Genomic DNA, 25,758 nt, shown 5'->3' with positions numbered 1-25,758 from the left:
TTCTTTGCTCATACCTTCAAAAGGTAAATACTGAGTGAATGCTATCTCAACCTCACAGGAACACAAGGCATAGGCCTGAAGTACCATGGAGAACAACAGGCCCAAGATGTATCAATGTACAAAGCAAAATAAAATCCCAAGGACAGTGAACACTTGATCTGCATCGGAACTGGAGACACAGTACTAGAGCTGCCCGAGTGACACTTTCAGGCTGACTCAATGGGTTGTCGAAATAAAGAGTAGCCAGGTACATCAGCTGCCTTCTAAATGCACCGACCAAAAGAATGTGTTTCGATACTAAGGTACACATGCAAGCAAGAAAAATTAACAAATAAACATTCTGTACCTTTCTCATGTCAATTATCTCAAGGACGTTGAACTTGACTCGGGTGCACAGCTTGTCCTTGGAGGAGGGGGCAGTGTCCTTAGTTTTGGCAGGGGGAGTGGGGTCCTTGGCCCAAGCAGCCTGTTCCTTTATCGTCATGTCAGCAGTCATCTTTTCAAACTGGGCAAAGTACTGGTCCATACGTTGCTGAAAACATTCACAACAATGACTTTAACCTGCAGGCTAATAGAGTCAACACACTGTTCAATGTACTTACAGAGTCAACACACTGTCAGACCTGTTTACCCCCATAAGTGTTTTGGAGTAATGCTCAGCCCCAAAAATAGTAATCCTGGCACAAAAATAGTAATCATCCAGCATTCGTCGCCAATTACAACCCACATGACAACTGTGTCTGCGAAACGCAATCATGCACATATATCCATCATTCACAAACAAAACACATCAATCAGTTTTTGTAGTCATCATAATTTCAAAGAAGATCACATCAAAAGCACATGCATCACTGATTCTTTTTCTTTTGCTCGTAGTAGGCCTTTTTCAGTGTGTCAAGCGCTTTTCTACTGTACTTGGGCTTGCCGAATGAGTGAGGGCGAGACTTCACCACTAGAATAAGGCTCTCCAGCGCCTCATCACAGACATGATCTCTGGTCAGTCCTGTGCTTTTTCACCCCATTTTGCCATTGAAAAAAACAATGCCAAACATGTGAATAATTTTTTATTTTTTTTTACTTTTTTTTACATTTTTTTAATTTATGAAAATCGTAGTCTTGACACGGATAGCGGAATGGCGTATTTTTTGCAGAAAATCGTAATAAATTACGCCAAAATCGTAAGGGTAAACAGGTCTGCACTGTTCAATGTACTTACAGAGTCAGCTGTTCCCATGAGTACCACAAGTTTGTCAGCCTACAACAGTGGTATATTGAAAAGATCAATCACCCCACCAAAAATATTGTCAGTCAACATAAATCCTTCCAAATGAAATCAATCTTACAGCACACGCCCAAACTGCCAGGAGCAAACATAGCTGTCAATTACTCATTGAAGCAAATTAGCAGAAAGAGAGTACCTTTGCTTTCGGATGATCCAGATCCTTTCCAATGGTTTCCAGCAGTTTGCACAAACACTCAATACTGTCATCGTCGCGGATTTTGAGAAGTTTGAAGATGCAGTCATGCATGATGTTCTCTGTCAACATTTTCAGCCTGTAAAGTTCGCCAATAAACCTGATGTTGCCCATGGAACGTCGACGAGCCACAGTCGTCGCTCGATTCAGCTCGTCCAACAAAGCAACTTTTTTATCCTGATGGGACGTGAAAACAAAACAAACTTAAGTCACACTCACACAAAATTCACAAGCGGGTCTTTTAGGGCAAACACACATTGCACTTTCTCATCTTTATTATTGTATTTCTTTATTTGAGTAGGCTAAAACTCAAAACAAGACTCAAACTACACTGAACTCTTTCTTTTAAGTCTTAATCTCCTTTCAGTCTTTCTTATTTTCCATTCTGAAACAAAAAAGCAAATGCTTTCTTCGACTCCCATCTGTCATGTCCATTACAGGAACACCCCCACTCTCAGACGTCAAAGTGTAGAGGTCACTGGGAGTCACGTTCACATAAAATTTGAGCCCGGTCACTTTTATAGTTTCCGAGAAAAGCCCAACGTTAAGTTGTGTGTTGCCGAACAGAAAAGGCTAGTTATCTCCCTTGTTTTTCTGATAACGTTCGTAAAAGGCTACAGATGTAAATACTTTGATGTAAAGAATAATCCTACAAAGTTTCAATCACATCCGATGAACTTTGTCAAAGATATAAAATGTCTAATTTTTCCTTTGACGCTGACCTGTGACCTTGAAAAAGGTCAAAGGTCAACGAAACCATCGTTAAAGTGTAGAGGTCATTGGAGGTCACGACTAAACAAAATATGAGCCCGATCGCTTTGATAGTTTCCGAGAAAAGATATAAAATGTCTAATTTTTCCTTTGACGCTGACCTGTGACCTTGAAAAAGGTCAAAGGTCAACGAAACCATCCGTAAAGTGTAGAGGTCATTGGAGGTCACGACTAAACAAAATATGAGCCCGATCGCTTTGATAGTTTCCGAGAAAAGTCCAACGTTAAGGTGGTGTCTACGGACGGCCGGCCGGACAGACTAACACTGACCGATTACATAGAGTCACTTTTTCTCAAGTGACTCAAAAACCAGGCAAACCATGCTGTAACTTTCTGAGCATGCGGTTTGGAGAGCTAACCCATTTTGTAATTATCTGATCTAAAGTCGATAAAATTCACTTTACGTTTCATTTTTAGCTGCGCGCGCAGGAATCTTCAATGACTAACGTGTAGAAACAAAAATGGACACACACACCCCCCCCCCCCCCCCCCCCCCTTTGCATCTGCATCTTATTTACACTGACACCACGGTGTCAATCTTTTGGCCACCACCTTTTTCCCAAAGGAACATTATATCAATGCACACAGAAATGAGTCATATGTGTTAACAGATAACCAGCTTTGCATCTCTGGTTTCAATTTGTGTGGAGGGGGCAAGTCTTACCTCATCAGCGTGTTCAAGCTCCTTGCGTCGCTTGTCGAGATCTCCCTCCACAATTGTGTCGCACTCAAACTCTTTCTGGCACTTTGTGAGTAGGATGGCACGGAACGTTATAAACTCATTGACGTTGCTGGTCTTGGGCACTTTCTGTAGCACACAAAACAAAGAGTTATTGTACCCTTCATCCATAAAATAATATATTCTTTCTTTCTTTATTTGGTGTTTAACGTCGTTTTCAACCATTCAAGGTTATATCGCGACGGAGGGAACGGGGGGAGATGGGATAGAGCCACTTTGTCAATTGTTTCTTGTTCACAAAAGCACTAATCAAAAATTTGCTCCAGGGGCTTGCAACATAGTACAATATATGACCTTACTGGGAGAATGCAAGTTTCCAGTACAAAGAACATTTCTTACATACTGCTTGACTAAAAAGGACTTAACATAAATAATATATTAATTGGTATAATTGGCTATTTGTTGTACATTGTTTTCTATTTGAACACTCAGTTGTTGATTGCGCCAATAATCTTAATGTGATTACAAAAATATGTGTTGGCATGTATCGATAATTGAACTCCATGAGAAGTTTTCATATACTTATTATAAATGAAGGCTTAGGAACACAAATAAATTATTATTACCCTAACACAAAATATAGGGGTGATGTGAGAGAAAACAAGAGATGGGGAATTTTTTAAAAACACAGAGAGGACTAATATATACCAGGCTCAGATGCAGATGTGCTGTATTCTTTGAAAGCAACTCAATCATTTAAGCAAAGTTTAAAAAAGAAAGGAAGAAAAAAAAAGGAGTCTCACCAATTTCATCATATCTTTGCAGAGGTTTGCATACCACACCGCAAATTTGGACTCGGAAATTGCCTGCAAATATCAAACACAACACTGAGCATGCTATTGCACAAAACACGGAGGCAACCCATACACATTTATATCCAGTATTACAAAATGATATTGTCAATCTTATGAAAGGTCTAAACTTCTTTCCACTTGCAGCTGAAATATCCCTTTTCTCTCGCACAGCCAAAAGAATACCTAAGACTTGCAAGACATTAATTATTCCCCATATACTGTATTCATTTGTACAAATAATCATTGTCCAGTGTTAATTATTGTCCCGTGCTAATTAATTTTCTAGGCTACCATTTATTTTTGAACATCTAGCAAGCATAACAACCCAAACTGCAGGTCAGTTTTCTGCACCCCTTTTTCCCATTGAAACTCAAATTCCATTTAAAAACATACTCAGACCAAGCATACCTTTTCAAAGATCAGATCACAGACACCTTTGACACGCTCCTCCGAGTCAATCTGGAGCTCCAAAGCTTCTTTGGACAATTTGGCGTACTTCTGTGGTGTCAGCTTGTTGAGAATACTCTTGAAAGCCCTCAACAGTTTCTGAAACACAACAAAAAGACAATATCAATGTGGACATTCCGCTCACCAAAGCATACCATGCCATAGCTTTATTCAATTCACCACAAACAACTTCTGCACAGTCAGTGTTGTTCCCAGACCACTGTCTTCAGTGCCTGAGTCTTCAATCATTTTTTGATCTGACATATTGTTTCGGCTTCTGATTGTTTTGACATGTAGGATGTCTTTTGACAGAACAATGTTTTCGTAGGCAGGGCATTTGGAGAAACATATTTTCAGTCCAGCGCCACTCACTGACCTATTGTCATCCGAGTCGGGAAAAAACAAACAGCATCTGGGATTCTAGAGAAGCGCTTAGTGTAAAATGTAACCGAGAAGTGACACAAATCTGACACCATTTCACACAGAGCAATATCTCTTGCATTCTCCGCAAAACTATCACTTCAAGTTATCGTCACAAGTTTTACACATTCATACACCCTCCAAAAAATCATAGCGACAGAGAGAAAGAAAGAACAAGCTGAAAGTCAGAGGGAGAAGGGAGAGGAAGAGAACGAGGGAGGAAAAGAGAAAGGGTGCCTTACCTCTGTGTCTTTCTCCTCGTCCCCTGTTTTTTCGGCACTGTCTTTCTGGAACAAAGGCTTGTATGCGTCTTCTGCCTTATGCAGCTTGATTTCCTGCCTCAGGCTTGGAATGATGCGCTGCTCGCCTTGCTGTGACCCTTGACCGACACGGCGACGATCTTGACGATCTTGCCCCTGCTGGCTGCCGCGCTTGTTCATCGACCCGGGCCCACCAGCCTGAAAATCACTCTATAACATCACTGTAATGCCTAGTAAAAGTATTTGTCAAACCAGACAAAACACTGTAATCATGACAGACTATTTTTTGCCCTTCAGGTTGTAAAATTCAGTTCTGCCTGTAACAGAAGTGGCAGCATCAGGTTGCTAGCTGTTCCGTGATAGGGACATTAAAACAATTTTATTCGTGTGTTCACTGCAAAAAGAACAAAAGGCTCTTCGACTGGCCTGACACTCATTATTACTAAAATTCATTTAATTACTGATGCAAGTCGCAAACCAAAAGCAGCAGTAAAACAGTATTTTCCAAATTCTATCACTCTTGGGAGCAATTGGATTGTAATCCTTACGCGTGGTGTGCTTTTGAAGAAACCGGGTGTAAAGTCAACGGCTATGCTGCGACCAGAAAACTGTCTCTGGAAATCCTCCATTTTGAAAAACTGGGGCTGAAACAGAAGAAACCCACATTACAGACCCTTGATGAGTACAGTGAAAACACAAAAACTGCTTTAAAGACACCCCACCCCCTCCATATTCACAATCCCTCTCTCAGAAGATCCGATTTTCTCAGATTTTTCAGGGTCTTGAAAGGGGGGGTTTGGAGGGGTCCACTGGAGGGGTACACTGGAGGGGTCCACTGGAGGGGCCCACTGGAGGGGTCCACTGGAGGGGCCCACTGGAGGGGTCCCCACTGGAGGGGTCCACTGGAGGGGTCCACTGGAGGGGCCCACTGGAGGGGTCCACTGGAGGGGTACACTGGAGGGGTCCACTGGAGGGGTACACTGGAGGGGCCCACTGTACTGGTATTGAATCACACCTTGGCTTCCCATTATAAGGAGCCAAAATCAAGCAAACAAAGAACATTTAGGTAGCTGTGACGAGGACACCAATGTTACCAGTAAAAGGTGTCTCTGCACTGTAGGCATCCCTTATTTGCAGATGTGCTTTCACCTGAGAGGTTTCAGTTCAATAATTATGAAGACTTGTTAATCACCCCTAAGTACTGGACAACCAAGAAGAGAAACGCAGTTCAGTACCGATCCTTTCTTTCAACCCGACTTTTACTTCCACCTCAGTCACTTGCACAACCGAGACAACTGAAACAAACCAAGAAACAGACAAACACTCTTTCAACTTGTCCTCGTGTGATCTATGTACTCACGTCAACCAGGATCTCTGGCATGTTTGGCAGTGATGGAGGTTTCCTGGACTCTGGGTTGGCCTGCAGTTTGAGCAGAAAGTCACGGTCATATTGCTTCTTGCCCTCTGGGTTGGATGGAGACCACTGGCCTGCACACACCAAGTCACCAGGTAAGGGGCCAGTCAACCTTAGCACAACTACAAGCAAACTGAAATAGCTGTAGTCACACTTTAAACAATATCGGGAAAACCCACTGTCTTTAAAATGTCTTCATAATACTGTGGGGGGCATCACTTCCACTGAAAGAATAAATGACTTTTTTCCTAAGCACTGAAAGAACAAGAAGGGCAAAGCCCATACGACTCACATGCTTTACACATTTTTCCTACCAAAATACATGTGACCTTGACCCAAGGTCAAGGTCATCCAAGGTCATGCAACACAAAGCTGTTAATTCAAGACATAGGAAGTACAATGGTGCTTATTGGCTCTTTCTACCATGAGATATGGTCACTTTTACTGGTTCACTACCTTATTTTGGTCACATTTCATAAGGGTCAAAGTGACCTTGACCTTGATCATATGTGACCAAATGTGTCTCATGATGAAAGCATAACATGTGCCCCACATAATTTTTAAGTTTGAAACAGTTATCTTCCATAGTTCAGGGTCAAGGTCACTTCAAAATATGTATACAATCCAACTTTGAAGAGCTCCTGTGACCTTGACGCAAGGTAAACCAAACTGGTATCAAAAGATGGGGCTTACTTTGCCCTATATATCATATATAGGTGAGGTATTCAATCTCAAAAACTTCAGAGAAAATGTGAAAAATGTGAAAAATAGCTGTTTTTTAGGCAACATTTATGGCCCCTGCGACCTTGACCTTGAAGCAAGGTCAAGATGCTATGTATGTTTTTTGGGGCCTTGTCATCATACACCATCTTGCCAAATTTGGTACTGATAGACTGAATAGTGTCCAAGAAATATCCAACGTTAAAGTTTTCCGGACGTCCGGACGTCCGGACGGACGTCCGGACGGACGGACGGACGGACGACTCGGGTGAGTACATAGACTCACTTTTGCTTCGCATGTGAGTCAATAAATGACCTTTTCCCTAAGATACAATGCATTTAACACACCTGCGAAGAAGTGATGCATGGCTCAAATTCCACAGAATGCTGAAGAGGAATACTAAATACAGTTAACTTCATATGCCTATCTGTTTAGGTATCAAAGTTTTTAAAATGTCACATTTTCCCCACAGAAACTATTTAGGTTATTGCAAGCGTCTCAAATTTCATGGTTCTTCTCATTTCAACAATTCAGCTCATCATTTCAGAGCTGCCCAGGCTTTCGTTTCATATATCAGATAAAATCATATAAAATGTTCTTGGAACGCTCTTACAACTCGCCCTCAGCAGACAAAAATGTTCTGCTCAAATAATCTTTGCAAACATTCTAGAAAATAATGATTTCATTATTATCAAACCAAACTCCATCACACTGCGATCTTGAAATTTGCCCAGGATCAACCTGCCTTAAGGTCATCAAACCTGGGAAGTCTGTCGAGAGATCTAGCCTTAATTAAAGCCTGTCCACATTTGAGATGGTGAGCCTGTTTTCAGGGGAAGAAATATGCCTTTGAATTTAAGCTGTGATAACTTGCACACCTATTTCCTTTCTACTCATCCCTACATACCTTCTTTGTAACTGAGCTGTACACCGTTATGTCTCCGTGGTTTGTCGTCATCTTGATCGCCCTCCACTCCATTTTCGTCCACGTCTTCTTGCTCTCCCTCCTCCTCTGGTGGGGGCTCCGACACCTTCACCTCAGGGACAGGAGACGCCTCAACATGTGCGGGGGGAGTCACCTCAACACGTGCGGGGGGAGTCACCTCAACACGTGCGGGGGGAGTCACCTCCTTGGGCGGTGAAGGGGCTGCCACAGGGGTGGGACTGGGTTCCTTTGCGGGCTCCACCATTGTGTCCCCGCCCCCAGCTGCAGGGGCTTCGGGGGTGGGTGAAACAGCGGCTTCCGTCACTGCAGTACTGTCGGGGGTTTCTTCTGCTGGTTGCTCTGGGCTCCTCACATCAGCGTTGTCCTGGCTTGTCCCATTCTGGGAGGAAAGACGTAAGGATTTAAAACCCCATTCTTTCCTCACAAGTGAAGTTTATAGAAACAATCAAGCCTTCGCAGAGAGAAAAAAAAAGCAATACCAACCTGATGAAACAAAATCACTAGCTAAAACAACATGTTATGACATATAGAGGCAACTTCAGTGGCTACCTAGTGGTGTTTTTCTGAAATCATATACATGTATGCATTATCTCCTCTGGAGGCCTATGAACACTAAAAAAAAAGTCCAAATGGCTTTGAACCGGGAAGTATACATTTTACAAAGTTTTCCATGCTTCCATGAGAAAATGTTTGTGCAAATGTCCAGGGTGTGCTGTCAGCAGTGTAGCACTTCATAATCACCTATTGAGGTCTAACGAATGACGTATCACAACGTGCGCGGTCGTCCTTGGCGGTCAAGAAAGCCGCCGCGATCATTGCGCAGACAACACTTCTGGACCGCCAATATTTTTTGTGCGCATCACGTGCTCCACATAAATCGGCCGGAAACGAAGCAATTGGGAAACCTGGATTCTTTAAGTTAAGCAAATTAACTACTGAGGTAGGTCCCATATTTGCATGTGTTTGTATACTAAACAATTCCATTAAAAAGTTCAACCCTTACTAGTCAGTCTGCAATGATTACTGATCCTGGGATGTCATGACTTTTTTTGTAAAAAAACAACAACGTTCAGGCCGGTTGACTTAACGTTCTGATATCACTTGTGCAACTTGTGTTTTCTCTACTTCATGCGTGTGTGTGTGTGTGTGTGTGTGTGTGTGTGTGTGTGTGTGTGTGTGTGTGTGTGAGTACAGTACATGCATGTGCCATTCTTGTGCAACTGTTCAAAAGAGTAAGGTGCAAAAGAGAGAGGGAGAAACAGTGGTACACACACACACACACAACAAACCACATGCAGGTAAACTAGTTCTAGTCTGGCACATGTGGAAAAGCCAAGCAGCCTTATTATTGCCAACAACACAAAGGTGTCAGCAGTACAGCCATCCCACTGCAACAGAGCACTGAGTGGTTTTTGGCACTGAGCTAGAGTGTGATAGAGACGGGGGAGGGGGGGGAATCTGCCTGTCTTTCTCCTGGAACCCTTCCAGACTTCTGGCACAATTGCCTTCCACCTCTGTAGCTCTCGCACTCAGCCATCTTGAAAGCACCTCATACAAATAACAACTGCTTTTCCTTACATTGGCACTGGCATGACACCAGCTCCAATCACACACTCTCTTTCTCATTGCCTACAATCAACCAGTTTGTAACAGTTTAGTGTGTTAACATATTCCAATCTTTCTCTGTGACCATAAAATGGGACTATCACTTCTGGGAGAAGTAGGAAATCGCAGACTTTTACTGCCTAGAGAAACTTCAAAATGGAATTGGAAGTTCCAAAAAGTCTTAAGTACCATCAGGAAAATTAGAAACAAACAAGATGTAGAAAATTGCATGTAAAATCTTACCTGTGGGTCGTAGAAAGCATCCATGTCAGAGCCCTCTTTAGACTTCTTGTTGAGGTCCTTCTTGTTTTTCTTGTTTTTGCGAACATCCTGTCGCTGAGGCTGTGGTTCGCTTGCTTGTGGGGCTGCCTTGGAATCTGGGGAAGAGGAGTTTTTTACCATGGTTTACAAATTCCTCAACTACCACCAGTTTCTCTCTCTCTCTCTCTCTGCGCTGAGTCACGTAAACCGCACACACAAATTATATCTCACAGGCATGAGCGATGAGCACACACACACACGTTCACTGTACGTATCCTCTCTCACGGTCCGAGAGTAACAGACACGAGAAGTTTCGTTCTTTTCACGAAAGCGTGTAGCTAGCGTGGTTCACACGCGTTGAATCGTCAGTTCACCACCGGTGCGCAAGCCATCAAGCAATATGTTATGAAATCCAGTTAGTACAAGTAGACTACAGCTACCGTGTCCGTCCAGCGTGTCAGCGGCTGTTGTTTCACTTACAGTTACACAACACACCCTTTTTTCTCCTCACACACAGACCGCCGGCCGACCGACATAACAACTTCTACACACCATATGGCCGACTGCGAACCGACAGGGGGGGAAACTTCTCGTAGTCGACGACTTCCCACTACGAACACACAAACACTGACAAGATTCGTTTTCACCCTGAAAGCGAGTTAAAAAGTCTGGCAGCGGAGAACAGTTTTCCCGAGTCTCTTCTTGCCACAGTCGCAGTGATGCACGCACAGCGAGCATGGGAAGGTATGTCAAGCCCCCTCTCGAGAGTGGAAATAGCACGCGCCACAAGGTGAAGGCCACACAGAGGTCAGAGCAGGCGAGAACGGTGCATGGGACTTCATCGACACGGCGACTGACTCCAGCCGGGTTAACCCGCTCACACGGAAAGGTTTTAATCCCGAGGAAAGAAGGGGGGAAAGGGGAGAAAATCGATGTAGAGAGAAGAGAGAAATCCATACCTACACCAAATCACGGGCTTAGCAAATTTACTGATCTCCTTTCCTGTGGGGGGTGGTAGAGATTATACCCTGGACTAACAATTCTTTACATCCTCACCGAATGTGTACTGCTTTTGCTCTTTGTTCTTTAAAATGTACCCCAACTCTCGCGTCCTACTGGCCCATATATATGGAGCATGCTATGTTGATTCGCTACAAAACAACAAAAGAAAGAACTTGACTAAATGCAAAAAGAACTGATGCTGGGGCGAAAAGTTTTCATTCTCGAACGGAGAGGACTGTCAGCCCCCGAGCGACGGGATAACGTCTGTTGACAGGTAGCACTAACAGCCGTCAGCGTTACTAACGTCACAGTCACAAAATCGGAAAAAGTCCAACCAATAACGATCATTGACGCAAATACGACGGGGACATCCACGATAAGACAGCTATCAAAATAGTAACAAAGTGAGTGAGCGAGCGAGCGAGCGAGAGACACACACATTTGATTTAGTTTTATCTCTTGTGCCCATCCCCTCAGTTTCTGTTTCTTGCTCATAGCCACAACAACAGCGTTAACAACCCACACGACCAATATCAACTGTATTACTCCGCATTGGAATCGCAATAGCATCAGCTTCCAATAAAAAACATAGCGTCCAATGACTGAAGTTACGGATGGTTTTTTTTTTTTTTTTCGCGCGTGTGTGTGCTGTTGTTGGGGTGGTGGTGGTTGTTTCTTTGCAAGAGCATCCTTCACCTGAATAAACAAACGTCAAAAATCAACAGCTCTGGGCAGGGAATGATTGTGTTTTTGTTGAAATAATTTCGTAACTAACATCAGTTTGTTTGTTTGTTTGCTTAACGCCCATCTGACCACGAAGGGCCATATCAGGGTGGTGCTGCTTTGACATATAGCGTGCGCCACACACAAGACAGAAGTCGCAGCACAGGCTTCATGTATCACCCAGTCACATTATTCTTACACCGGACCAACTAGTCCTAGCACTAACCCCATAATGCCAGACGCCAGGCGGAGCAGCCACTAGATTACCAATTTTAAAGTCTTAGGTATGACCCGGCCGGCCGGGGTTCGAACCCACGACCTCCCGATCACAGGGCGGACGCCTTACCACTAGCTAGGCCAACCGTGCCGGTATACTAACATCAGTAATGAAGCATGTAAAAGTAAAAGTCTGGACAGATTTGAGTTGATTTATAAACACGACCGAACACACGGAAAGGGCGGTATTTTTTACGAGTTTCTTGTCGCCAGAGCATGAGTATAATCTTTAGAGCTCGTCATAAGGTAATTATATGCTTCTTCTTGCGCAAGTGGAACGAAGTACGAGCTCCCTTATTACGGAAAATATGTGCCCGTCGAGCAGACGAGTTTGATCAGCGCTTTCACCGAGCAACAATTGATTCTTGCAATTTCATCTAATTCTGTCTGATTGAAAACAGACAACGGGTCTAGAATGAATTACCTGTATCGATTTCAAGGCTTCAATTACAAACATGGTCTCGGTTAACGCGATATGATGAAACCCCTTCTAAATATTTTTCCTGCCCTGTCTGTGTAAATCACAGTAGCTTATCCCGGCTTGTTCGTGGAATTAGAGCATCCCTTCACTTGGAAAACAAATAACTCTTCAACCTGGCTGCTTTCTGTGCTGAGCGATTGTTTTCTTGTTTGTTTGTGACGAATTAACTGACACCAGTGTCAATCTTTGACTTGAATTCTGTCAAAAATTCCTACCCTGCACAGGATGCTGTCTTATCCCAAGTATAAACATAGAAGACGTGTGACGGGTTACAAAAACGATTACAGGCCACAGGGGAATGGAGGTTTCTTTACTACGTCCAACACAACACTGTAGATCGTACGCCAGAGCGTTAACCTGCATGTGTCTCTTCCAAGTCAGGTCTACAGGTCTTTTCTTACCGTCTACCGCAACACATTTTTTCGGCCACTACAATCTGCATTGTGCGTCATAAGAGTCACTGATAACAAATCACATGTGTTGTCTTCTCTTTGTGTCGATCATTCATTCACAAGGTGGACTTGGCCTTCAACGAAAAGCACACCCTTGTTCTTTCTGCCGGTAGACACAACTAGATCGGATCCACTCATCCAGATGGAACATATTATACAACAAGAATACTTTAAAATTGGAGAACAATGGTTTTGGGATTTTCAAGTTATAATTTCCAGAATAATATGTACGCTTGCGAGAACGGAAGGTCAACAGTGATGATCAACCAAACGTTCTGACACCCTGAATAAACACTAGAATTACGTCACTACGTTAGTCAAGCGTCTGGTATGGCGCATAAAGATTATACATTCACGAGGGAGCCACGTGTTCGTACCGCTCTCGGTGTATTGGTGTGGTGTATGTGGGTGTATTTCGAGATAAACCTGGTACATGTACTTTTGTTTTTTATACGCCCGTTACGTCCCACGCATTGTCGAGTTCACGGTGGGTGAAGTGTATGTGTATGGACAGATCGGTCGGTACACGCTGAGTGCGTCAATGGCCACAGGCAAGCCAAGCCGATGAACATCTGGTGTTACGACGCGAGAGCCGAAGAGGGACGGGTGTGTGCGTACAGAAAGTGGTCACATGAATGGTCGTGATGCAATGGTTTGGTGGTGGTGGCACGTACTACATCGAATCAGATTCAAAACTGCGTGCGCTGCGATTTTGGGAGGCGTGCTTGTCGCGCGAAACATCGCTTTCACGTTCAGACTACACGGCTGTTCAGCACCAATAAAATGGCCCGCATACGTAAACTGATCAGAGACGAAAAGAGAAAAAAAAAAGCCGGCGGACACTAAATGTCGTCTTCCCCACTCCCAAATCCCTTGATAATTACCGTATCTAATTTTACAGCGGTTGGTTTGCAATGAGGGCGGAGACACTAACCAGGGATAATAGCAACATAAACCGACTAGAAAACAAATCAATTCCATCTTAGTATACACTAAACTCACAAGCAGCAAGCTCTACACTCCGAAGACAAATTATATCCTTTCATCGATGACAACTATAGACGTTTTGACAACATCATAAATTTGTAGTAGTCCTTGCCACATGTATAAAGATGCATTCCGTCTCGTGTAGTACGGTGTACACTACTCAAACACCAATCTGCCCCGGCTTTAACATGGAATGAGAGCAACCTTCCAGTTCCACACACTGGCTGCTGACAGAGGAGAGTGGGAATTTCTTATGAATCAGTTTACACACGTACATAGGTGTCAGTTACAATCAGTTGATTAAACAATCCCGAGTTTACACAGAAAGCAGCCGCAGGCTGTCGATGTTTGGTGCACGTCCTTATTACACGTTAACCTTCGTGGGCAAATATATGGTGATTTACAAGATGGCTTACTTAGCCTAGTGACCATTTAAAAAATCTTCACGCGTCTTGCGGGGTCACGCGGTGCGCTGAAACCGAGATTCTGCTATCTCTTCCTCCCCTCTCCCAACCCAGCTTCGAAATGGTCCATAGACTGTAAGGTATCGGTAACCATTTTCGTACGTTCAAAGCTGAAGTCAACTTCCTCTGTCATCATCAACATATTGGTCAGTTCATATCGGCCATAACTTTTGGGTCGGAAGGGATGGTCTTATGAGATCGCTCGGTCTATGGTTCGGTACACCGGTCAAGCAAAATCGACAACCTACATATTCATCAATTGTGCCTTCATTTTGATTGAAACTACTTTTTCGTGAAGAAGTAACCCCAATACTGTACTTACGTTCACCGTCTGTCCCCTCTCCGCACTGTCTCTCTTGCTCGCGATGTTTTTTCGCACCATGTTTTTTTTTGGTCTTCGCCATAGCTCAACGATGTGCACTGATGAGATCAAACCAAACCAAACGCAACTGCACTGCTGAAGCTCACAGCTGATAAAACGCGAGGCGATGCGGCGAATTCTTTGCACGCTGACTGACTGATACAAAGACCACGTGGTACGCTGCTGTGCTTTTTACGGCGGAGACTGGGATTTAGTCAGTTTTGGGGTTCTTCTTTGTGTCTCAAGCCCTACAGTAAACTGGGAACACAGCCAAATGCCCAATGGGTGTTGTCCGACACAGCCCAATGGCCAATGGGTGTTGTCGGAACAGCCTACTGTTCTGAATTGCCGTTTCTAAAACCAGTCAAACGAAGGGTAGTCGCGTCATTTTCTAACCTAAGCGCCTGGGGAAGTATTACTGACATCAGGCTTTCAACAACATGCACTACTTCGATGATCACCGAGTAAGAAATCTGAAGTGTCAAATCTCATATCTCCACTTAAATTAGCCGGGTACAAATCGTCTAAAAATTGTTTATTGAAATCTTCCGCGGAAGGCCATACCACAGAAAGTCGAATCTGCGCTATACTTCACGGCTGTTTCCACCCACAACTGACACACATATTGTGTATCAGTTTGAATCGTCAGCAAATCGGTGTTACACGCTGTGACATCTTCATACCATGTATATAATTATTATTATGACTCCCACACCATCAAACAATATTTCTGGCTCTGAAAATCGGAAGGGACAGGTCAACCTGTGTCTAATCACAGGCGAAGGTGTCGTCCACTGGACTACTACTATCACAGAAAGACTCTTTCTGTGACAGTAGTAGTCCAGTGGACGACACCTTCGCCTGTGGTCTGATATATATGACAGCAACAGCAAGAAACATTTTTAAACACTGTTTCCTGGCCTTCTCCTGAAGCAGTTATAATACAAAGTACACTAGCTTGAGGTGGTCGTCTACATTTGTGCTTTTTTTCCAATAATCTTATGGTTAGATTTCGATACAAAATTATGTCAAATGATGAATGAACCATGGGGAAAAAAGTTATAGAAAAAAAAATGTAAAAAAAGATTTTATTTTGGGGTAGCGTGACTCGGTTTTCTGTTTGCTGAGAACATGTGCTTTGCCTAAAAATACTGACCAATCAAATTCATGTCACTGTGCTTATAGCCCCGCCCAAACAAGTGCAGCAACAGTTTGACACTGGAGCGCTGTCCACGCTTTTTTTTAAACGCACGAAATGCACGGGATTTGAGAGGAGTTTTGCGCTTGGCATTTTCCAAATAAGGATATATCCTACTATGAGTACTACGCTGGAATACAATGAATTTTCAAACGACTACACTGGCTTCGTCTTACCTGATCGAAAGGGGGTGTATTGTTGATATTTGTAGATAATAGACTCTGCATTTTAATGGTCAAATGGCGATTTCAGTATAAAAATGTAGACAAGGACCTTTAAGATTTCCCTCCACATTCATTGACTTATGCAACATGGGGGAAATGCCTCGTATACACTGCTAAAAAACGAAAAGGGGATTATTGTAGGCAATTTTTCCTCTGAACTGTGACTCCACAGCCATTTTCTTGTTAGCTCTTTGTGTATTCTTTCTTTCTTTCTTTATTTGGTGTTTAACGTCGTTTTCAACCACGACGGTTATATCGCGACGGGAAAGGGGGGAGATGGGATAGAGCCACTTGTTAATTGTTTCTTGTTCACAAAAGCACTAATCAAAAATTTGCTCCAGGGGCTTGCAACGTAGTACAATATATGACCTTACTGTTTCCAGTACAAAGGACTTATCATTTCTTACATACTGCTTGACTAAAATCTTTACAAACATTGACTATATTCTATACAAGAAACACTTAACAATGGTAAAAGGAGAAACAGAATCCGTTAGTCGCTTCTTACGACATGCTGGGGAGCATCGGGTAAATTCTTCCCCCTAACCCGCGGGGGGTGACGGAATACATATGTGAGGCAATTTTCGCAAATTGTTTGCTTCTCTCCGACGCTCAAGATGTCCAAACGCCAAAAACAGGTATAGTTTTACACTTTTATTGATAATGAATACATATTTTATTTAATTAAAGTACTGATCTTTCAAAAATATGATGCATTAGTGCAATTAAACCCACGTAGTTTCACTTTGCTTTGCCGAGAAAAGAAAATGGCAGCATGTCCGATGTTACGAACGTCATCAAAATCTGGATGCACTTTAAGGAGGTATTGTATTTTGATCTCTAGCATTTTTTGTACTGAATTATTTAACACTTTGTCAATTTCTTTTCTTCTTTCTTTATTTGGTGTTTGGTCGTTTTCAACCACGAAGGTTATATCACGACGGGGAAAGGGGGGGGAGATGAGATAGAGCCACTTGTTAATTGTTTCTTGTTCACAAAAGCACCAATCAAAAAATTGCTCCAGGGGCTTGCAACGTAGTACAATATATTACCTTGGCTTACTGGGAGAATGCAAGTTTCCAGTACAAAGGACTTAACATTTCTTACATACTGCTTGACTAAACTCTTTACAAACATTGACTATATTCTATACAAGAAACACTTAACAAGGGTAAAAGGAGAAACAGAATCCGTTAGTCGCCTCTTACGACAGACATGCTGGGGAGCATCGGGTAAATTCTTCCCCCTAACCCTCGGGGGGTACTTAGGGGTCTATTAATATCAGAAACATTAAAAAAAATCAATCAATCAATCAATACACTTTTTTGATACAGAATGATGTAAGTTACGGTGTCCACCTTCAATGCCTCCAATATAACCTTAATGTTAATGTCTGAAGATGAAGTAACGACTCGGTTTCTTTGACATTTGAGTACTTATCATGCACAATTACAGTTTTGTAGTTTTAAAAACTTGCCTGCTAGGACAGCAATGAAAAGTGCGTTACTTACATCATATTTCAAAGGTACCTCTATTAAATCTATGATTATGTAAAATCCGGTACACAAAATGTTCGTTTTGCTTATTTTGTTACTAGATTTAGAGCCATATGTCTCCTACATAAAAACAGTTGTTAAAAGCATATTTAAGCACTTTTAAAATTGAGTGCTTATGTCCCTGATATTTGGCCCAATAATGTGCACAACCACATATATATCAATTATCAGGTGAACCCACTTTCTTGAAGTTACTCAATAAGCGATTGTGGAAACAGTAATACCAACTACTTCATTTGAAGGAAAGTCCACCCCCTAACACTGTGCACTGCTGAATGACCAGGGTAGCACATGCAATTGTTCAGCCTTCAGCCGTTCAGGTCACTAGACTCTCTTAGAAGTTAGATGTCGACACCTGTCATTACCACATGTGAAATAGTATGTTTGCTTATGTTTGGTCGTTATATCTTTGCCTGTGCGTGTATTGTATGTTTGGTCGTTTTCTTTGCCTGTGCATGTATAGTTTGTTGGTTATGTTTGGTCGGTTTCTTTGCCTGTGCGTGTATAGTATGCTTGGTGGATGTATGTATTGTAAAGCGCTATTCCCTAAGAGTAGACATTTTTCTAGAATAGAGCTATAAAAGTTTGCATTATTATTATTATTATTATTATTATTAAATACATGCTGCAAAATAATTGGAATACTTAGGTGTGAGGCTTTACAGAAGAGAAGAATTGCCTGATCTGTGAGTAGTGACTATGAGGTCATCATCAACATTGTAGCCTACACAATTAATACATTTTAGTCTGCTGATGACCTTCAAGTTGTACTTGAATTGGTTTGGAAAGAAAAATATGATGATTTCACCAAATTTTTTTGGATAAAGAGAAACATCAAAGTACCAGAGGGTCCCAAAAGATGTGTAAAAACTGCACAGTTAAGTTTAGCTTTCATCTATCTGGATATCATAGTGACTCTTCATGAGAACTTACTTCAGTACACACGTAGTTATCTCCCCTACTCCTCTGAGAGCAAGCTGAGATATGGAATAACTTGGCAACTTTACAGCACATGTAAAAAAAATAAAAAATAAAAACCTTTGACCGATTATCCTAAAAAGTTGCACCATATCCGTCTCGGAAATGTCACACTTCTTGCATTGTTAAAATACACTGTTTAGTCTTACTGTTTTTTATTTCATACTTTAATATATGCCTTGCATTCTTCTACAAACAGGACAAATAGAACACACACACACACACAAGAAACCACGTACACACAAACACAGTGATGTAAGGGAAAGCACTCACCAGCCTCCTGTTCTGGAGTGCTGTCCCCAATGAGAGAGGCAGCGTCCGCAGCACTGACAGCTGTGGTCTGCATCGGCACTGCGGGCACTGGCTCTGCCGCTGCGGGTACTGGCTCCGCCGCTGCGGGCACTGGGTTCGCCGCTGCGGGCACTGGCTCCGCCGCTGCGAGCACTGGCTCCGCCGCTGCGGGCACTGGCTCCGCTGCTATTGGCGCAGCTTCTGCCGGAGGTGAAGCTGCCGGAGGTGGCGTAGGCTCTTTTACTGCGACAGCAGCAGGCGGAGAAGCAGCGGGTTTCTGAAGCACCGGTGCGGGAGACATTTCCTTGGCAGGAACAAAGTTCACACTGGGGGCAGTGTCTGCGACTGGCACAACTGGAGCTGCCGCTTGGGCCGGAGGAGGGGTCTGCACATTCGGGGCTGCAGCAGCTACTGTCTCTACTGGTTGTTGTTTGGCTTCTTCATACTGAGCACTGGCAGGCACGGTAAAGGAGGCGGGGGTTTGGGTGGGGGTGGGGGTGGGGGTTTGCGTAGGGGCAGGTTGGGCGGCAGGGGCTGGGCGGACTTCTACACTGTGAGCCGGTAGTATATTCTGTTGGTCAGGTTCACCGTTCAGGACTGCATGGTCATCTTGTTGAGCCACACTCTGTGCTGGCGGTGTTTTGCTTGCTGGTGCTGCCACTGTGACAGGCTCAGCAGCAGGCTTTGACAGCACAGGAGCCTCAGCACTTGGGCCTTGAGACGCAGGCTGAGATTCATGAGATGTGTCAGACTCTTTGTTGTTGGCTAGGATGGCCACTTTGGTCGCAAACTCCAGAGTCACAGCGTTCCTGTGAGCCTGTGGAAAAAGTGTCAAGACAAAATGTCAGCATTGCATCTTCTTACCTGCTCAATACAACAGAAAAATGTAACATCAGTGCTTTTAACATTTTCTTCCCCTATGGGAACCAGGATAAAATAAGCTATCTTTTAGTTATCCGCGAGTCTAAAACAACAAATTCTGGGTCTGAATGTCAAAATCTTCCTGATTAAAAACTGTACCCTTGGCCCTTAGAAAAATGAACTTTCAGCCTGACAACTCTCAAGTGTGCTTACTGACCTGGGTTTCTATATCTGTATCCTCTGTCGCTGCTGCCTTGAACACTTTGTCTGTCACGTCCTCTCCGGTATTGGGGTCCTCCAGTTTCAAGATATTCCTGTTACGAGATTGCTTCGGCACGGGTCCCCCTGCACCCTGCGGCCCCGCAGAGGAGGGTCGACTGGTGTTGGCCATTTGCATCGGGGCCTGGTAGAAGGGGTAGCCCCCGCCAGGAGCAGGGCCACCGTACCCCATGTTGTACATCTGCTGGGGTTGCGGTTGCATGGCAGGGTACGGCATCCTCTGCTGCTGGTACCCCTGCAACGTGTGCAAAAACATCAGTGTGAATCTTCAGCAAGTTCAGTATTACAGCTACCAGGTACACAAATTATGCACAGACGCTACCATGCCATTACCAGCAAATTTTACTTACTTCTTCTTCTTCTTCTGCGTTCGTGGGCTGAAACTCCCACGTACACTCGTGTTTTTTGCACGAGTGGAATTTTACGTGTATGACCGTTTTTTACCCCGCCATTTAGGCAGCCATACGCCGTTTTCGGAGGAAGCATGCTGGGTATTTTCGTGTTTCTATAACCCACCGAACTCTGACATGGATTACAGGATCTTTTTCGTGCGCACTTGGTCTTGTGCTTGCGTTTACACACGGGGGTTTATTTATTTGGTGTTTAACGTCGTTTTCAACCGTTCAAGGTTATATCACGATGGGGAAAGGGGGGAGATGGGATAGAACCACTTGTTAATTGTTTCTTGTTCACAAAAGCACTAATAAAAAACTTGCTCCAGGGGCTTGCAACGTAGTACAATATATATGACCTTACTGTGAGAATGCAAGTTTCCAGTACAAAGGACTTAACATTTCTTACATACTGCTTGACTAAAATCTTTACAAACATTGACTATATTCTATACAAGAAACACTTAACAAGGGTAAAAGGAGAAACAGAATCCGTTAGTCGCCTCTTACGACATGCTGGGGAGCATCGGGTAAATTCTTCCCCCTAACCCGCGGGGGGAACACACGGGGGTGTTCGGACACCGAGGAGAGTCTGCACACAAAGTTGACTCTGAGAAATAAATCTCTCGCCGAACGTGGGGACGAACTCAGGCTGACAGCGGCCAACTGGATACATATCCAGCGCGCTACCGACTGAGCTACATCCCCGCCCACAAATTTTACTTACAATCACATAAGACAAGATAGCATCAAGCACCTTGCAGGTTTTCTAAAACTAATCCTTGAACAAAATAATACATTCTTCTATCACGGTTTTAACTTCCCAATGGTACACTCAAGGTGCTTCTTCTTCTTCTGCGTTCGTGGGCTGAAACTCCCACGTACACTCGTGTGGTTTTTTTTGTGCACGAGTGGAATTTTACGTGTATGACCGTTTCTTACCCCGCCATTTAGGCAGCCATACGCCGTTTTCGGAGGAAGCATGCTGGGTATTTTCGTGTTTCTATAACCCACCGAACTCTGACATGGATTACAGGATCTTTTTCGTGCGCACTTGGTCTTGTGCTTGCGTGTACACACGGGGTGTTCGGACACCGAGGAGAGTCTGCACACAAAGTTGACTCTGAGAAATAAATCTCTTGCCGAACGTGGGGACGAACTCACGCTGACAGCGGCCAACTGGATACAAATCCAGCGCGCTACCGACTGAGCTACATCCCCGCCCTCTCAAGGTGCTTTAAAACATACATTTGACATAAAAATTGAACATTTCCCACATAAGATTTTACTTTTAAAACTAGACATTTCGTCCATGCCACCATTAAAACCTTTGGAATACCCCTGTCACACTTGGACGCCGCGCAGCCCTAGTGTGACAGGAATATTATTTACAGGAGTTAAACAAGAATCAAAACAGAATAGGTTGTTTGATCACTCTAGAATAAAATCAACATGCCACTTTCAAATCTAATGGGTCAGTCTATGATACTCCTGACAAAATAATGAGTCGCTTTATTCTCTTGACTGGCGCTTTGATGGGTCACTTGACATACATGACACTCGACAATGCATTTCAAACGTTCATGTGTTGATGATTTAGAACTGTGGCCTGGCCTAAACCTTGTACCCAGGTACTATGTATGCACCGATGTTGTTTGGCGTCTGCGGTTGGTTTATTTAAGCTGTTCTCATCATCACTCACGTTCTCTACTTTACTTCAATTTCTGAATCATTCATTAATCACACTTTCTATGTCTGCATGAACATTTCTTTTTGCATGTCGCAAAGTTTTTTCGATGTTTAAATTACAAATTCAGGTTATGGGTTGGGTTGGTATTTTTCAAGTATATCACTACTGACCAACTGGTTAGCGACAAATCCTGGGAATTGTAATTCCTTTGACATCAAAAACACAACCACGTAAAAGACTCATTTCAGAAAGTACTATGGCTTTCGAGTTTGTTTGTTTTTAAGAACATACCTCTTTGTCAGACATTTTTGAAGTCGAGATTAAAAAGTAGGCAGCTACCCCAAAACGGTCGTCTCTGAGTGAAAAATCTCAACATTCAGTGCAGTTCAGATAAGAGCCTAGGTATAAAGATTTGTGAGGTCGCAGACAATCGTCATCACTACAAGTTCAACAGCACACCTACCGATGTACACACCAGCTGATCAAGATAAGAAAAACAGTGGATTTCTTTTAAACGTAAGTTTATTTTAACAAAGGTTACAATCATGACATGTATACAAAGTTCACAGAAACAGCAACACGCTAGAAGCTTTTAGTGGTGTTCCTGCATGACAGTACAACATAAGGCGGTAACGGCTGAACAATTTGTCTCAATAAATCAAATCTATTAATAACGTAATAAACGTTGCATGATGATTATAAAGAAAGACAGTAAAAGGAAGGAAGGAGGGAAAGAAGATGAATAAAAGAAGAGGGATGGGTAGGAGATGTGCAGAAGTTAAAGTTGTAGAGCATTTATTCTGGTTTGCCCAAAGCAGCCTGAACGTTCAATGAATGAGTCTACGGTGGAAAAAATGTTCCTGTTCAAATCTAAAGAATACTGTCCGTCTCCGTTTAAAAGGTGGGGGAGGTGAATTATGTGATTAGGGAGGGTATGTATGTTTCTTGACGTGCTTCGCGATAATTTAGACAATCGAATATGAAGTGTTTTACGGATTCGGACGGGATTCCGCAGTCACAAGATGCATCACTAGATAGTTATTAAGATCACTTATATATAACTTATAAGAATCAAGCACACTTCACGGTTGCTAATATTTACTGAATCCTTTTCAGAGTTATTTTGTTGCGATTCGTCGGGACTGTAACTATAGTCGAAGTGTTGAGACCATAATACGATAGCTAAATTCACACCATTGCTTCTTCTAACAACTATGGCTATTGCTATACAAGCATCAAGAACATTGTTAAATAATACTTTCTGTGAAAGAGTTGCCGCCTTGGAACAGAAACCACCGACTCTAGCCCAGGAAGTTATAAAATCAACAGGCATTTAGGTAATGGCATCTCTGAAGTACACGCTTAAAATCCTGAGCCGAAACGGTGGTACTCTACCACAACCGAACAACAGGAAAAGTGGCTGCACAAGGGACAGGGGCTAGCTCTCACATAGCCTCTGGGGAAACAGAGCATGACTTTATACAGAACACAAGTAAGAAGGAAAGTTAGCATTGACTGCTTGGAGAGGAGGTAAGAATAAAGAATAAATGTGTTTTCAAGACAAAGTAAAGTAAATGGATACGATGGTGATATCAGGTAAGTGAATAGGTCACAAGGATGGCTGTGAAGACATTCTACGTCAAATACACCATATTGCATGTTTTGTACAGCAGGGTGAAATATGAGTAGCATTTGAATTAGGCACAGCTATGTACATTTGAGTATTAAAGTATGAACACAAGAGTTGGACAATGTGGTGTAAGTTTAGTTGTAGCCTGTACGATCATGAAAAATGAGAAAGTAAAACGAAGTGAGCATGACAAGGGTGAAGACATATAAACAAAAGTATATGCATTCACTATAAGACTATACATACTTATATTACAACGATGTTGACAAAGCTTTGGATACATTACATGTTAACAGTGAATTGACACGGCAAAGTCGAATCTAAGTATTGAAAGCAATGAAAAGATTCGCACACAGACATGCGTCGTAACATGGCACATACCCCCAGTCATTCACATGCACACACACACACACTCACTCACTCGCACACACACAGAAACACATACACACACGCACACACCCACTCACTCGCACACACACAGAAACACATACACACACACACCCACATAACCAGACCTGCTTACCCTAAACCCGAGGCAAGAGTACTTTCCCAAAAAGTTGAGTGTATTTTTCAAAAAGTTGGTGTACTTTGCAAGCAAAGCCATATCGGCTAGGGAAAATGTACGCGTGGGTGCAAACGTGTTTGTGTAAGAATAGCATGTCTTGTGAACACCTTCAGAATTTAACTCCTTCCAATACAACAGGGATAAAACAATTTTATTTACCTGTCAGTTTATAGCATTATAACCAGTGTCTTCCAAACAGATTGATAATGAAGTTCGTGAAATAACATCTGCGGTTGACAGTGGCAAGTTCATTTTTACAATCATCTCAGAAAACATTGCTTCAGCACGGACTACAGCCTTTTCTTCTGGCAGGATTTGATTTGCGGGAATGAACTTCATAATTCCTTGGCAGCTTTCAGCGGATTTCTTTGCAGCAACCTTGTCCAGGTGAGTTTTGGAACTGCAGTTTCGTTCGATGTCATATTTCCCAGCATGGGCAACTGAGAAATCTGATTTACAATACTTGCAGCGTGCATGACTTTTTCCCATAGTAGACTCCACAATTCCTGGCTCTTTCTTATATTTCTCCAAGAAAATCTGCTGCTTCTGCTGTTTAGACTTGGTACAGTCATCCGAAACTGGCACATTTTACCGATTCATTTTGCCACGATTGTCCAGTCGATCGCACGTGCCAACAACTGAACAAGGTTTCCACAGCTGAAGACTCGCTGTCATGGTTATCTCCCTTCAACGAAACCGGTATCAGTTGTACCATCCCGTAATCAGCAAACCAACACCGGAAAACGTATTCTAGACTTTTTCTTATGCGTATTTTGTGCGTGTCGCATATTTGCGTACCGATAATAATTTGGCGTACAAAATACGCCCAAATCATACTGATAAACAGGTCTGCATAACATGACCCCCACCAGACCTGTGCACACTCAAAACACTCATCAGTAGTAAACAAACCAAATTTCAGTCGTTTTTAAAATGTTTCAGTAGTAAGCTGTAACGACAGTTCAAGACATAATTCTACTCACAAAGCACACAAACTGAAACACAATGACGCAGTTGAATGGGAATTACTATTTATTAACAAGCTAAGTAAGGTGAAACATCAACACTGTTGTAACAGTTTTCTTCTTCTTTGGTGACAGAGCTGGTGTCTCCTCTTCACTATCTGAATCTCGCACTCTTTTTTTCTTTTCCATGTTTCACTTCAATCACAAGTTGCCACGCAGACGCTGGACGAACTAAGTCTAAGAACAAAGACTCAATGCTGAGAACACGCGCGCTTCCGTGACACTGCAAGAGTGTTGCAAGGGTATTGTCTACAGCTGGCGACTGAAAACCGTGGCTCCGTGACACGTACAAGCGTGAATGTTGTTTAGCAATGGGTCACTAGGTCAGTAGGCCACACTGTTGACAAGGAAAGGTCAGGCATGGGAATTGAAAATTGTGAAAAAGGCGGAAAATGTATAACTGAAGACGCAAAGCGTCAAGTCGACGGCGCGAAGCGCCTAGCCTTACTAGGGGGGTCCGGGGGCATGCC

At 43.0% G+C, this 25,758-nt stretch overlaps 1 protein-coding gene across 3 annotated transcripts in view; it reads right to left on the bottom strand.

Moving 5' to 3' along the window:
• LOC138978152 (eukaryotic translation initiation factor 4 gamma 1-like) overlaps positions 1-25,758 on the bottom strand; it is a 59,317-nt gene that overhangs the window by 14,086 nt on the left and 19,473 nt on the right. For all 3 annotated transcript variants that reach the window (XM_070350806.1, XM_070350807.1, XM_070350808.1), the window contains 12 exons: positions 19,925-20,221; positions 18,829-19,663; positions 9,836-9,969; positions 7,949-8,366; positions 6,267-6,394; positions 5,455-5,550; positions 4,889-5,104; positions 4,188-4,325; positions 3,729-3,791; positions 2,911-3,054; positions 1,419-1,652; positions 347-532 (listed from right to left, as the gene is read on the bottom strand). In XM_070350806.1, the coding sequence (XP_070206907.1) occupies positions 347-532; positions 1,419-1,652; positions 2,911-3,054; positions 3,729-3,791; positions 4,188-4,325; positions 4,889-5,104; positions 5,455-5,550; positions 6,267-6,394; positions 7,949-8,366; positions 9,836-9,969; positions 18,829-19,663; positions 19,925-20,221 (2,889 nt within the window). The remainder of the gene's footprint in view (positions 1-346; positions 533-1,418; positions 1,653-2,910; positions 3,055-3,728; positions 3,792-4,187; positions 4,326-4,888; positions 5,105-5,454; positions 5,551-6,266; positions 6,395-7,948; positions 8,367-9,835; positions 9,970-18,828; positions 19,664-19,924; positions 20,222-25,758) is intronic.

The sequence above is a fragment of the Littorina saxatilis genome, linkage group LG10 (assembly GCF_037325665.1).
Source record: "Littorina saxatilis isolate snail1 linkage group LG10, US_GU_Lsax_2.0, whole genome shotgun sequence".
Lineage (NCBI taxonomy): Eukaryota > Metazoa > Mollusca > Gastropoda > Littorinimorpha > Littorinidae > Littorina > Littorina saxatilis.
This window is presented reverse-complemented; position numbering and strand designations above follow the sequence as displayed.